At 42.8% G+C, this 14,777-nt stretch overlaps 1 protein-coding gene across 8 annotated transcripts in view; it reads right to left on the reverse strand.

The window, feature by feature from the left end:
- nek8 (NIMA-related kinase 8) overlaps window positions 1-14,777 on the reverse strand; it is a 230,646-nt gene that overhangs the window by 157,874 nt on the left and 57,995 nt on the right. For all 8 annotated transcript variants that reach the window (XR_009512814.1, XR_009512815.1, XM_059973353.1 and 5 more), the window contains one exon: window positions 12,895-13,058. Coding sequence is in view for 6 of the 8 variants with exons in the window: in XM_059973353.1 (XP_059829336.1) it covers window positions 12,895-13,058 (164 nt within the window). In the remaining 2 variants the exon portion in view is untranslated. The remainder of the gene's footprint in view (window positions 1-12,894; window positions 13,059-14,777) is intronic.

Raw genomic sequence — 14,777 nt, forward strand, 5'->3', positions numbered from 1 at the left:
TAATAAAGTAGTGGTGGTGGGGTTGTGGGTAGAGGTGTTGGTCAGCCTTACTTCTTGAGGAAAGGAACTTTGTCTTAATGCTACCTCTAATACATATACACACACACAGATACATATATATATATTCATTCAACTTGCAAGGAAAAATGCTGCAGTGCATGTAATTAGTCACAGCTGAATGATTGCACTCTGCACTCTCATATCTGAGTCAGAAAGCCATGGGTTCAAGTTCCACTCAAAGGAGTCGAGCATGAAATCTAAACTGACGCAGTACTGAACAAGTGCTGCACCATCAAATAAGCCATCTTTAGCCGGATATATAAGGTGCAATGAAAATACTCTCAAGAACAGCATGAAGGTCACTCTGGTGTTATAATTAACAGTGATTCCAAAACCAACGTAGCTAAAAAAAAAAAGAACTGGTCATTATCCTTTTGATGATGAACAGACAAGTGCTGCATTGGAAATCTGTTTTCTACATTACTGCAGTCATCATTGTGTTGTCCAAAACAACAAAAGACCTGAAATATATTACATTAATGGAACACTTTCATTTTTAATTACAACATTCTAGAAACATTCACCAAGGTCAGTCCAGGACAAATTGGTTTGATTCTTATACAAGTGGTTGTGACAACATCCACTGGCACAGAAGACAGAAGTGGAGCTGAATGAAAATGTAATTGTTTAATCAAGGAATTTGGATAATAAAAGGTACTTACCAATTTCCTGTGCAAGTGAGAAGCTGACACATACATCATTTCTTTCTGCCCACCCCCAGCTGCCAATGCCCTGGCAACCTCTTTCTTAGCATGCTAGGTAAGTAATTGCATCAATTCATCTGCTTTCATGGCCAATTTAATGATCTCTACCCACAAGTTTAAATTATTTTCAACTAAAAGTCAATTTTAACTTCTGGTCTCTAGGTTGTGAGTATTGCAGCATATCCCCTAGGCTAACATTTTAAGTTAGGAAATGCTGCCTGTCCTGAATTACATTTCCAGCACTTTCTCTCTGTATCTTCATATTTCCAGTGTCTACAGTGTTTTACCTTGGCACTCTCATATTACAGGCTCTCCTTTTTTGATAAACTACATCGTCTGAGCAACTGGCCATGCTGTTTTTAATGTAATGAATCTCCTGCGTCACCAGTCAGGGCAAATCAGAAGAAGGTGGCTCTGTGAAAAATGCAGTGCATCATTCCTACACTTTAAAAAACTGTCTGGTTTTAAGGTTGCAAAATGTAATTATTGTTAAATAAATATGATGTGTATTCATTCAAAGGTTAATTGCTAGAGATCAGGATATTGGCTTTGTGGGAATATCAATTAAAATCCTGCAGACTTTATGGCATTGGTGCATTTGTTAACTGTTTATGATATATTACAAATATTATCCTTAACATTTTTTAATTGTGAAAACAGAATTTGTCATCAGACAGTGTAATAGACAGAGCTGGGTAATTACAGATAATGAAATCCTGATGTATGGTTGTTGCTGTTACATCTAATTGGTTGCACAACACAACATGGCCACTTAAAATCTGCAACTAAGCATATTGACCCCAAAAACTAAGATTTAAAAGTATGCCATGGAATAGAAGAGAAAGTATATTTTCTCAGAACACTGTAGTTCAGTAAATGGTATTTCTTCTTAAGCAGTTTGTCAGGATCAGCAATAATCTGTATTCCAGTTCATAGATTGCGAGGCAACAGATGTGGATGATGGGAAACCACTAACCCTTTCAAAGAGAGGACAAGGATATTTTTTCTTCAAAATGGCACTGGTGAACCATGGCGATGTGTTGCAGGCTGCTGACAAAACTTTTAAATGTACTTTTTCCAAATTATTCACACTGCTATCTGCAGCCTGTAACTTCCCTCAAAGCAATGTACTTTTCAACTGTCTTAATGAGCTAGTGGTTTGGTGATTTTCTGAGGGATTTGGCAGACTGAACTCTCAGGCATGCAGCTACGGCACCTTTAAGCAGACGAAGGCACAGTACATTGTTACGGCTGGACGTGAAGGAGAAGAGGAGGACTCCAAGCCAGATACGCCAAGCAATGAAAGTTCCTCTACCCAGCAACTTGTTAGCAAATGTACAGTCGCTGGAGAACAAGATTGAGGACCCAAGGGCAAGGTTGCTGTATTTCATGGAGACATGGCTCACTCTGGACACACTGGATATGTTGGCAAGACCCAAGAATATCTTGATACACAGGATGGATCGAACTATTGACTCAGAGAAGGCAAAAGGTGAGGGACTATGTTTCATGATGAAGTCTTTGTGGTGCTCAAATATGGCAGGTTTGTCGCAGTTTTGTTCCCCCAACTTGGAATATATAACAATTAAGTGCCGACCATTCTACTTACCCAGGACAGCTCTCCTCTGTGAACCTGACCGCAGTTTACATACCGCCAAAAGCGGATGTTAATCAGGCACTTGAGATATTGAATGCTGCCATCACCAAACCAGAAACAGCCCACCCAAACGCATTTCAAATCAGTCTTGTTTGAAAAAACCTCTGCCTAATTATCATCAGCATATAACCTGCAGTATTATGGGCCCCAACACACTCAACCACTGTTATACTACAATAAGGAATGTCTCCCATTCCATGCCTAGACCACATTTTGGGAAATCTGATCCTTGGCTGTCCTTCTCCTACCTGTATAAAGGCAGAGACTAAAGAGCAAGGTTCCAGAGATAAAGACAACAAAGAGGTGGTCACAGGAGGCAGAGGAATGGCTACAAGATTGCATCAATGTGGGTGGACATCGAGTGACAAGGACTCATCAAAGAATCTTAATGAATCACGGACTTTATAAAACAACCATAGATGAGCCCCACAAAATCATTCAGAGTTTTCTCCAACCAGAAGCCCTGGATGAATCATAAGACCCAATCTGCTGAGGGCTAGATCGTTGGGATTTAGGTCTAGCAACTAAGTAGTTACAAGAGGTCCAGGTACGATCTCATGTGCGAAGTGATAGTTCCAGACCAAACCTGGATCACTAATGGACACTTGGAAGCTGTGGCAGCACTTGGATGCTATTACCTCTTATAAAATGAAACCAAGCAATATAAGTGACAACAGAGGTTTACTCCCAGATAAGCTCAATACCTTCTATGCTCGCTTTGACCATCAATACATGGAGGAACCATCACAAACTTCCACAGCCTCTGATGACCCTGTGCTTTCAGTCTCTGAGGCCAACGTGACAGCACCCTTCAGGAGGGTGAACCCACGAAAAGCCTCCAACATGATGGGTAATATGGCCTAGTACTAAAGACATGTGCTGATTAACTGGCTGGAGTGTTCACTGATATCTTTAAGCTCTTGCTTCAGCAGTCTGAAGTACCCACCTGCTTCAAGCAGGCTTCAAACATGGTAATCAATGACTATCATCCAGTAGCATTTACATCCATTGTGATGAAGTGCTTTGAGATGTTGATGATGAAATATATCAACTCCTGCCTGAGAAGTGACTTGGATCCACTCCAATTCTTGTACTAGCACAACAGGTCTACAGCAGATGCCACTTCATTTAACCCTGAAATATCTGGACAACAAAGATGCTCAGGATGCTCTTTACCAACTACACATTGGCACTCAATACTATCATCCCCTCAAATCTAATCAATAAGCTTCAAGACCTTGGCCTCAATACCTCCTCGTGTAATTGGATCCTCAATTTCCTCACTTGAAGACCCCAGTCAGTTCGGATTGGCAACAACATCTTCTCCACAATGCCCATCAAAACAGGTACACCACATGGCTGTGTGCTTAATCTCTTGCAGTACTTGCTTTACATTTAGGACTGTAAGGCAAAGTAAAGCTCCAATGCCATATTTAAGTTTGCTGAAGATACCATGGTCGTTGCCCCAATCAAAGGCAGCGACGAATCAGCATATAGGAGAGAGACTGAAATCCTGGTTGAGTGGTGCTACAAGAACAATCCCTCATTCAATGTCAGCAAGACCAAGGAGCTCATTATTGACTTCAGGAGGAGGAAACCACAGGTCCATGAGGAAGTCCTCATTGGGAGAATAGAGGCGGAGAGGGACAGCAACTTTGGTGATATCATTTCAGATTATCTGTCCTGGGCCCAGCACTTAATGTGCAAATATGAAGAAAGCACAGCATGACACCCAAAACCTTGACAAATTTCTATAGGTGTGTGATGGAAAGTATATTGACTGGTTGCATTAAGGCCTGGTATGGAAACATCAATGCCCTTGAACAGAAAATCCTACAGATAGTAGTGGATTCAACAGTGGCTAGATGGGAGATGCCAGAGAGTAGTGGTGGATAATTGTTTATCGGGATGGAGGCCGGTGACTAGCGGGGTGCCTCAGGGATCTGTTTTGGGCCCAATGTTGTTTGTAATATACATAAATGATCTGGATGATGGGGTGGTAAATTGGATTAGTAAGTATGCCGATGATACTAAGGTAGGAGGTGTTATGGATAATGAGGTGGGTTTTCAAAGCTTGCAGAGAGATTTATGCCGGTTAGAAGAATGGGCTGAATGTTAGCAGATGGAGTTTAATGCTGAGAAGTGTGAGCTTCTACATTTTGGCAGGAATAATCCAAATAGAACATACAGAGTAAATGGTAGGGCATTGAGGAATGCAGAGGAACAGAGAGATCTAGGAATAACTGTGCATAGTTTTGGAGTCTCATGTAGATAGGGTGGTGAAGAGGGCTTTTGGAACGCTGGCCTTTATAAATCAAAGCATTGAGTACAGAAGTTGGGATATAATGCTAAAGTTGTACAAGGCATTGGTAAGGCCAAATTTGGAATATTGTGTGCAGTTCTGGTCACCGAATTATAGGAAAGATATCAATAAATTAGAGAGAGTGCAGAGACGATTTACTAGGATGTTACCTGGGTTTCAGCAATTAAGTTACAGAGAAAGGTTGAACAAGTTAGGTCTCTATTCATTGGAGTGTAGAAGGTTGAGGGGGGATTTGATCGAGGTATTTAAAATTTTGAGAGGGATAGATAGAGTTGACGTGAACAGGCTGTTTCCATTGAGAGTAGGGGAGATTCAAACTAGAGGACATGATTTGAGAGTTAGGGGGCAGAAGTTTAAGGGAAACACGAGGGGGTATTTCTTTACTCAAAGAGTGATAGCTGTGTGGAATGAGCTTCCTGTAGAAGTAGTAGAGGCCAGTTCAATTGTGTCATTTAAGGTAAAATTGGATAGGTATATGGACAGGAAAGGAGTGGAGGGTTATGGGCTGAGTGTGGGTAGGTGGGACTAGGTGAGATTAAGAGTTCGGCACGGACAAGGAGGGCCGAGATGGCCTGTTTCCGTGCTGTGATTGTTATATGGTTATATGGTTATAGCCCAGTCCACCATTAAGCACATCTACACAGAGTGCTACTGCAGGAAAGAAGCATCCATCAAAGACACCCACCACCCTAGGCTATGATTCCTTCTTGCTGCTGACATCAGGAAGAAGTTACAGGAGCCTCAGGACCCACACCACCAAGTTCAGGAACAGATCTTACCCCTCAACCATCATGCTCTTGAACCACAGGGAATAACTTCACTCAATGTCACTCGCCCCATCACTGAACCATTCTCACAATCTATAGACTCACTTTCAAGGACACTTCGTCTCATGTTCTTGATATTTGTTGCTTATTTATTTATTGTTATTATTTTTCTCTTCTATATTTGCACAGTGGTTGTCCATCTTTGTTGGGTGCAGTCTTTCATTGATTCGATTGAGCTTCTTGGATTTACATTTTATACCAACAAGAAAACGAACCTCAGGGCTGTATATGTACTTTGATTATCAATTTACTTTGGACTTTGAAGGACATGCCTTACTGGGCAGGTAATAGAAAATTTGTGAGTTGGTGTGTTCCATCAGGCAATTATCCTGGACTTCTACATATTCCCATTATCTGGACTTCAGGTTCTTAATACCATTCTGAATACTCCTTCTCCACTTTTAGTGGCTGTGGACCAGTGATTCTCAGGAGTCTGCAAGGACGTTGCATTTTGTTCCATGAGGTTTAGAGAATGTTTTCCTCTCTCCACCTTGTAATCTCCTCTAGTGACAGTAAACTGAATAGATGAGAGAACAAAGCTAAGTTACAATCAGATCTTTTTAAGCCTTGATCTTTTTAAAGAGCAGACAAGAGGAGCCAAGTAACCTACTCCTGTTTCTTATTTGTATATTAAAATGGACACAGAGAAATAGTGATCTGTTGCTCAGAAAAGCATGATTTTTGTGTTAGGCTTAAAGTTTTGAACTGTAATCACCTTGTTTCTCAGTTGGCCAAAGCGACACTCAAGATAATGGTGAATGTCATCATCAACGTGTTTCATTGAGATTGTTGAGAGATGGTTCATCAGCACTGTTCCTTCTAAGCTGTGCAGCCATGCAGTAACTGAAATGCTCCATGACACATAGCCTTTGTTGCTGTGCAGCCAGAACTTGAGTTTATATAATGGTTTATTAAAGTACCACACAGTTTTCAGGCCGAGTAAAAATTTCCTGCTCAGAGCAATGGTTGATCCGCGCAGCTGTTAAAAAAGTTAGAGGGAATGTTCTTCCTGAGATATGCAAAGAGATCCACATCTTCCAGGTACTCACTGAGAACCTTTACTGTTGGAGGGCGATGTAGTAAACAAAGGACAAGTAGATAGAGGACCTCTGTCTAAAGTCCAATCTCCTGTACGTTTCAATGAATAGTATAGTAAAATGTGTCATTTGCGTCAATGATCAAACAGCCCAAGGGTATGCTGGGGTAGTCTATAAATGCTGGCATGTTTCAAGTTTCAACATAGCATTCCTACAAGAAATGAGAAAGAAACGTATTTCTTTGGGAGTCTAATTTGAGGAGGATGCTCCAGTATCTCTTCCAAATGAAGGGCTTTAGCAAGGTTCAAAAATGCAATGTACATGATTGATGCTATTCCTTCCATTTCCATTAAAGTTGTATGGTGAAGAATTTGTCCTCTATGCTTCTAGATTAGTGGTCGCCAACCCGTTGATCGCGATCGACTGGTCGTTCTTTGAGACTTTCCCAGTAGATCCCGAGAAAAAAGGAAAAATAAATACACAAATACTGTTGAGAGATTGTTTTCGGGTTGCAGGGTTTTAGTTCCGTTCTTTCTGCCCAGTGCGCATGCGTGTAGCTCCCCCGCACTACACAGTGCATCTCAGTGGTCCCCAACCACAGGGCCACGAGGAAACGATATGAGTCAGCTGCACCTTTCTTCATTCCCTGTCACGCCCATTGTTGAACTTGAACCCATGCGAAGTCATCAGCTGCCTAAACGCAGTGATACCCTGGCACCAGGGATCACTGGTTGGCCTCGGGTAACCGGCCGGCGGGAAGTGCCGTTGCTACTGGCCTGGAGCGCGGACAGATGGGCACCACTTCTGAACCTGTTCAGCACACCGAACGTTCATGGGGAACCCAGTGCTAAAATATTCGCAGACGACCTAATTCGGGCTCAGGGTTTCGTAAGTAGCAGAGCAGCTACCTCACTGCCATCTACTGAAACAAACTTTTGTTGGCTGATAGATCCTACAAGTTGCACTTCTTGCTCGGTCGGTCGCTCTCTCTGGACTGCAACTGCTGCAGCCCCGGCACGGGGACCTCCGGCCCTGACCTTATCCTCTCACCCGACCTACGACCAGCTCCACCTGGCCAAGGTGGCAGGCAGACGGGAGGGTGGGAGGCTGGAGTTCAGGCCTGGAGGCTGTCTAATTAGGCAATGAAGCCTTCAAAACTGCTTCCGTACCTTGAGTCCAAGCACCCTGCACTTAAAGTCAAACCCGTTGAGTTTTGTGAGCGGAAAAAACGTCAGCAAGCGGGACAGAAGCTAAGTGCCGAGAGCCATGAAAACTAAATTGCAGAATAGACTGGGCATAAGGAACCTGCTTCGAGTATCGCTGTATTTCCGTCGTGATTAACACCTCCCCCCGCCCCCCCGCCATCAGCCAGTCCACAAGAATATTGTCAATATTAAACCGGTCCGCGGTGCAAAAAAGGGTGGGTATCCCTGGTGTACATGCATTATTTCTACTTCCGGGTTGCGGGGTTTTACTTCCGGTCTTGTCTGCCCCGGTGCGCATGTATATAACTAATCGATTTGGGGTCGATCTTGCCTTTCACTAAGACTGAGATAGGGGATCTTGGGCTTAAAAGGGTTGGTGACCACTATTCTAGATGAATGGAATCCAGAGGACAATTGGGAAGCAGCTCTTAATCCACTCGAAGGAGGCAATTGAGGAGGAGCCTGGCAGCAGCTTTCCCTGTGGCAGACCATTGCAAGCCCCCTTGTAGCAATCTCCAAAGTAAATAAGCCTCCGAAATCCTTCCAGTAATAAGTTACGGTTACAATAAGAGGAATGTTTTCAAGAAAAATAAAAGAACCTCTCTGCTGTCAATGCAAAATATAATTTTTAAATCAAAATCATTATATTATATGCATTGTTTTTAAGAAGTATTCATCCTTCCACCCACTTGATCTTTTTCTCCTCTATCAAGTGCCTGATTTATTCTTAGTATGATGGAAGCAGTTTTCCAAACTGTCACATAAATGACTATTATTCAATCAAAGTAGGGAATGCCAGTGAGCTGCACCACCAGTTTTACTGGATACATTAATGTCCACACAAGAATAATTTCTAATAAAAAACGCAGGCAGGAATAAGGAAGAGGAACTCTGGTTTACCTAGTACAAGATCTCTAAAGTCAATTACGCTTCTGTAACTAATGCCTAGAGTGAGATCAATACTCAACCAATTTAAACAGCAGAATTAACAGTATTACTTGATGGTTTGGCTTATAGGAGAAGCATGTCGTACAGTGTCAAAATTTAAAGTGGTATTGATTTTTGCCTCAGAAAAGGATACTGTAGAACAGAGATGTAGAATATACATTGGTTAATAGATTCAAGTGTGGAATATCATTAGGATTTATGAGTTGATTACAGTGGAGGAAAGCAATTATGTGAAATACTACATCAAGACTATTATACTTCCTTTTAAACAAAATCCTTTAAATCAAAACACAGCGTTGTGTATAATGATATCACAATGCAGATTTACTAGTCTGTTTCCAGTTCGAAACCACCAAAAGTCATTAGTATTCAATCTCACTGTGCTCCTCCACATATTGCACAATATGAAATGTTGACTTAGAATTACAACCTTGCGATCTTCTTTTAAGAAAAGTGTCCAAATTTAGGGGATAACGTCTGAACTGACTACCTCAGGGGGCTGGTGAATACAGAGGATGTTATCAATTTCTAGCTAAAAATGGATTGTTTTCTCTCAGACAAAGCTCAAGAAGGATGCTTCAGATAAAGTATGGTATGAAATTTATCAACTCTAACTGGACAAGTGATGGAATGCTTTTATCCATTTTGTATAACTCTTTTCTGTGAATATTGTGTACAATTGAATTGTGAGGAAATGGGTACAAAAGAGAAGAGAAAGCAAAATTTGCCTTGAGTTAAGGATATCTAGAAGTGAATCCCTGATGCCTATTGTATCCACTAGTTTAACTGGTATTAAGAAAGCTGAAGTATGCAGATGATCCTTGCACATTTGTTCAACATATCACCAATTCATTCAATGGTGTATGAGAGAATGAAAGGGATCCTTTTCTGATCTAGAACACTGCCATGCAGCAATACAGATCACATATGTCATACACTATATGGGGCAACACAGTAGCATAGCATATCACTTTACAGTACCAGCGATTACTGAATGGGGTTCCATTCCTGATCCTGCTTGTAAGGAGTTTGTACATTCTCCCGGGACCATGTGAGTTTCCTCCGGGTATTCCAGTTAGCTCCCGCATTCCAAAATTAGGGTAAGTAATTTGTAGGCAAGTTACATTGGTGCCGGAAGCTTTGCGACACTTGTAGAACTGCCCAGCACAATTCTCATCAATGTGGTTTGACACAAATGACACACTTCACTATACGTTTCAATGGGTGTGTAACAAATAAAACTTTTCAAAGACCAATGATATGATGTGGAAAATGTGGGTCTGTTTCTAGACATAAGGGATATTGTAAATACTGGAAATCCAGATCAATACACACAAAATGCTGAAGGTACTCAGCAGGTCAGGCAGCATCTATGGAAATAAATAAACAGTCAACGTTTCAGTTTCTAGATATTGGCAACTACTTCTCGGCAGATATTAGGATACAATTCTCCAGTGTCTGCAATTAGCCAACACAGATTTGGACCATCTGGAAAGTGTTTGAAGATCAAGGCACACACATCACTAATCTTCTGGTCTGTCGGGCAACAATGATCCTTGCTTCCTCTAAGCTTCAGAATGTGGACTGCCTCAAAGCACTGGAAGGATGACACAAACATTGCTAACTCCTCCAGACCCACTGGCAGGATAGCAAACCAAACCAGGATACCAAGCATACAAGCTCTGACCCTATTCAACAAGCTCTGATGGACATGCCACATAGTCTGTATGCCTGACACCTTTAGGACAAGAGACTTCCAGGAGACAGGGAAAATATTTCAGGCTGTTCTCACAGTCTCATTGAAAAAAATGCAACCTCCTCGCTGTCTCTTAGAAATCAATGTCCTGTGACTGCTTAAAATTGTGAAGGAGCATCTGGCAGGGACTATTGACTTCAAATTACCTTGATGGGAACAGAGGCTGCCAAGTGTAAATGTCAGGAGGGGCAGTGTGCCTTCCATGCTAACTGCCTATCCACCAGACCCATTAAGCACTTCCTGCTCCATCTATGGCAAGGTCTGCAGATAACGGTCAGCCACCACAGAAAAGAAGTAGAAGCCATCCTCCCATGTCCCTGATCTTCCCAGAATTTACTAATGACTGCAGTTGGTCAAGTGCTAAACTGACCTTTGCACATGAAGATTAATTCACGGTGTAAAAAGCACTTGCCAAGGCAATGTAGAGGGTGATAGACAAGTCTATATATGTGGGTTTTAAGAAGAGTCTTCAAGGAGGAGAAGCAGAAGTTTAGGAAGGGAATCCAAGAATATGGGGCCTAGACGGTGGAATATTCAGTCAAACATGGTGAAAGGAGGGAGAATATACAAAAGCTCTCAGGCAGGTGTGAGGAGGGGTGGTGTAAAACTAAAGGGGATTACAGGGTACTAAAGGGCCAAAACCAGAAGAAAATTTAAGCAAGGATGAAAAGACAGTGAGGAACTTTGAATTACTTTAGTCAGCGATGGGTAAATAGAAGTTGGTAGGATAAAATATGGATAGATAGGCAATGCTTGGTGAAACTATTGCTATTTTTCTAATGAATTTCAAGGGAATGACTGACTTTAGAACACTCAATAGGAGTGATTCCTGTTAGAGTACACGGAGCAGTGGGTGAGGGATCCCCAACAGTAATGTCCATTGTTGGAAAGTACTTTAGACTTGCTATGCTCTTCTCATTGAGAACATGACACAGAGTAACTTCTACTGGTCTAAAATACAATTAGAGTATCAAACACTTCCTATGTTCTCCTTGTCCAACCGAAATTGCATGCCAGATGAGTCAGCACTTTACAAGAAAGTACTGTGAGTGATAGGATGAAGTGATCTCTCTGTCTGATTGAAGAATTATGTCAACAGAAGCAAGGGAGCAGCTTATTAGCCTATAGCACTAACATCTGAAATTAAGGGGTAAAAGTCCTTCAAGCTGCTGAGTATCAGATTCTACAACAAAATGAAGACTTAAGTATTGAGTTCCACAGTTGTGAGATTTGCTCACCATAATAGTTAGATCAATTTGTACTGGATTCAACTGGAACATAGCTAGTCAGGAGGAATTTAGAATTGAACATTCTTAGACAGTCAGACAGAGAACTTATTTGGGCACAGTTTGTGTAGGGATTAATTGGCCTAGTCAAATAGTCTGCTGGGGAACAGGGAATGGGGAAAGGTGCTTGTGCAACATCAGTAAATAATGTAAATGTTAAAATATGAACTTGGATATTAAAGATGATGTGCACAAAATTTGAAAGGTAATTTCATCGTGAACATTTATGTACAACTTTAATTATATCTTGTGCTTTGAAACCAGAGTCCACTACAAGGTACTGTAAGTATCACAAAACCCATATAGCATAATGCCTTATACAGTATGTAGCAAGCATAGGCAGTTGCATCCAATACTACAGGGTCTTAGAAAACTTATTTTTCATTCCTTCAAATGTTTCTCCTTTCACTAATAATCATTCTTGCTGAGATGCATATTAACAACTCCTCAGTACTGAAACACGTGACAGAAAGTCTTAGTAGGTTTGTGATAATAAAGAATAACTACGATAATCAGGCATGCCGAGGACTCTGATGCCAGGTTGATTTTCCAGGCTATGGGATGTCATTACCATTAATTAAACGTGTGTAGGAGAATTAGTTTTAAAATGTTACATGGTATTACAATAAGATCTCCAGTGATCAAGGTAAGTTTCATGAAAGCATAAGAACTGGGGACCTTGTGAGTCTCAGGGTGAAGGGCAAGGACCAGGGAAGTGTTAGGCAAACAGAGGCCCTGATGAATCTTGGGGAGTGTGGGGACAAGTGAGTTTCACAGGAAGGTGGGAAGACGTTACTTGGTTAACCAGATGGTCAGATATCATATTATCAAAGTTTTACTGAAAACATCCACATATTTACGTCTCCAACAATTGTGCTGTCTTATTTTGCCACTAACAGTGATCCTTGTTTTTATCCCCTCTGTTCCTTAACAGTGCCGTGAATAATTATAACATATTAGCTGTTTCTTCGATCAGAGATTGGAAACTGCGCCCATGGCATGGACCAAATGTTGCCTTCTGCTCTGTGAAGTTTTCATCTGGAACCCAACCAGTGAGCTGCAAAAGTTGTTTTTGAAAGGGCATTCCTCACCTGTCACAGCTGCAGAGTGAGCGGTCCCAACATCGGCATGCACAATATTTCCTTCATTAAGGGGATATGACTGCACAGGAGTGAAGATGTGAACCTCTTCAACTTGATTGGAGGGATGAGGATCTTCAGCTGCAGTTATTTTATCCAGACCCAGCTTATTAAATCTGGGAAACAAAAAATAACAATCAGTTTAAGTTCAATTACAAAATTAAATCAAAAATATCTAACAATTGTCCCGCATTCTTAAAAATAGCTTAAAGAACAGTTATAGTCTAAGTAAGGGAGTTTAACCAACTGAAAGGTACAGTGGATTCACGTTAAAAGGGACACATCAGAATCAATGTATCTTGGCCCAATTAAGTGGCTGCCGAAGTTTCATGGAAATAGTTAAAAAGGTATGAAAAAGACAAACTATCATTTTACTCAGTAACAAATTATGTGTTTAAATCAAATACAGAATAAATTAGAACAGTACCAATACTACTGGTAGTTGTTCATTATATGCAATGATGACAGGAAACCTGTGAGGGAGAACTTTTAAAGTGGGAAAATGTCTTTGGGCTGGGACAGTTCTATTCTCAACCCCAAAAGTCGGGGTCCAGTGGGACAAGTAGACATCACAACAGGGGCCTCCTTGATTACGGTAGATGACCAGGACTTCTGTGCCTCTTCATACCCTTCGCTCTCCACCTTGAGTTAAAAAACTGTCTTCCTAGCTGTTGGATCTTACTGCAGATCTCATCTGCCCAGACCACTGGAGTTGACTTCACATGCTAGGACAGGCGTGTCCCTATCTCACCAGGTACGAGACTTGCCAGCATTGTTTAGCCTGTGGCGACCCATTTCCTAGCGTATCCGAACTGACTCACAATTAGATAGCCTACGGGGGTTTGCGAGCACAGAGCTTTGGAGCCTCTGCGCCATGGGGGGCCGGTTGACAGAGGCTTAAAAGTGAGGCTGAAGTTTTCGAATAAAGTTTTTTCCTTCGACTGCAGTTACCGACTCCGTGTCGTAATTTTAGCGCTGCGTGTAGCACACCGCTACAATTGGTGACCCCGACGGTCCAAACGATTTTTGGACCAGAAATGACCGACGCCGCCTCTGTTCATGCGGTTTCGTTGAAACTGCCAGGTTTCTGGACACAGCGCCTGGACCTATGGTTCCAGCAAGCCGAAGACCAATTCCACGATCGCACAGATCACCCAGCCACGCTCCCGGCAGCAAACCAGTCCAGGCCCGGCCACAGAGCCCGCCAACCCCCGGCCCAATGAACACTGATGCTTCTACCACCAGCGGTGGGGCGCAGAAGCCCGCCGTTGTCGCCCGCCCTGCAAGTTCCCGGGAAACGCCAGGGCCAGCCGCCGCTGATGGCTACGGCGGCTGGCCATCGGGATAGCCTCCTGTATGTGTGGGATAGAAGATCGGGACGCCGGTTTTTGGTCGATACTGGGGCTGAGATCAGCGTTTTACCTCCAACGAGTTACGACACCCGCAGCAGGGCACCGGGTCCCCCCCTGCGGGCCGTGAATGGCAGCACTGTAAGGACCTATGGCACCCGTCAGGTGCAGCTACAGTTCAGCTCCAGCCAGTTCACGTGGGACTTCACACTGGCCGCCGTAGCCCAACCGCTTCTGGGTGCGGATTTTTTGCGGGCTCACAGCCTACTGGTCGACCTGCCCAGGAAGAGACTGGTACACGCCGAGACCTTTCAGACGTTCTCCCTGGGTGCAGCCCAGTTGCCAGCCCCTCACCTCGGCTCCATCACGCTGTCCGACAACGACTTCACCAGGGTCCTGGCGGAGTTCCCATCGGTTCTGGCACCGCAGTTCACAGCGGCCATGCCCAGGCACGGCGTACAGCACCACATCCCGACCCAGGGACCA

Source organism: Hypanus sabinus, chromosome 6 (assembly GCF_030144855.1).
Source record: "Hypanus sabinus isolate sHypSab1 chromosome 6, sHypSab1.hap1, whole genome shotgun sequence".
Classification (NCBI taxonomy): Eukaryota; Metazoa; Chordata; class Chondrichthyes; order Myliobatiformes; family Dasyatidae; genus Hypanus; species Hypanus sabinus.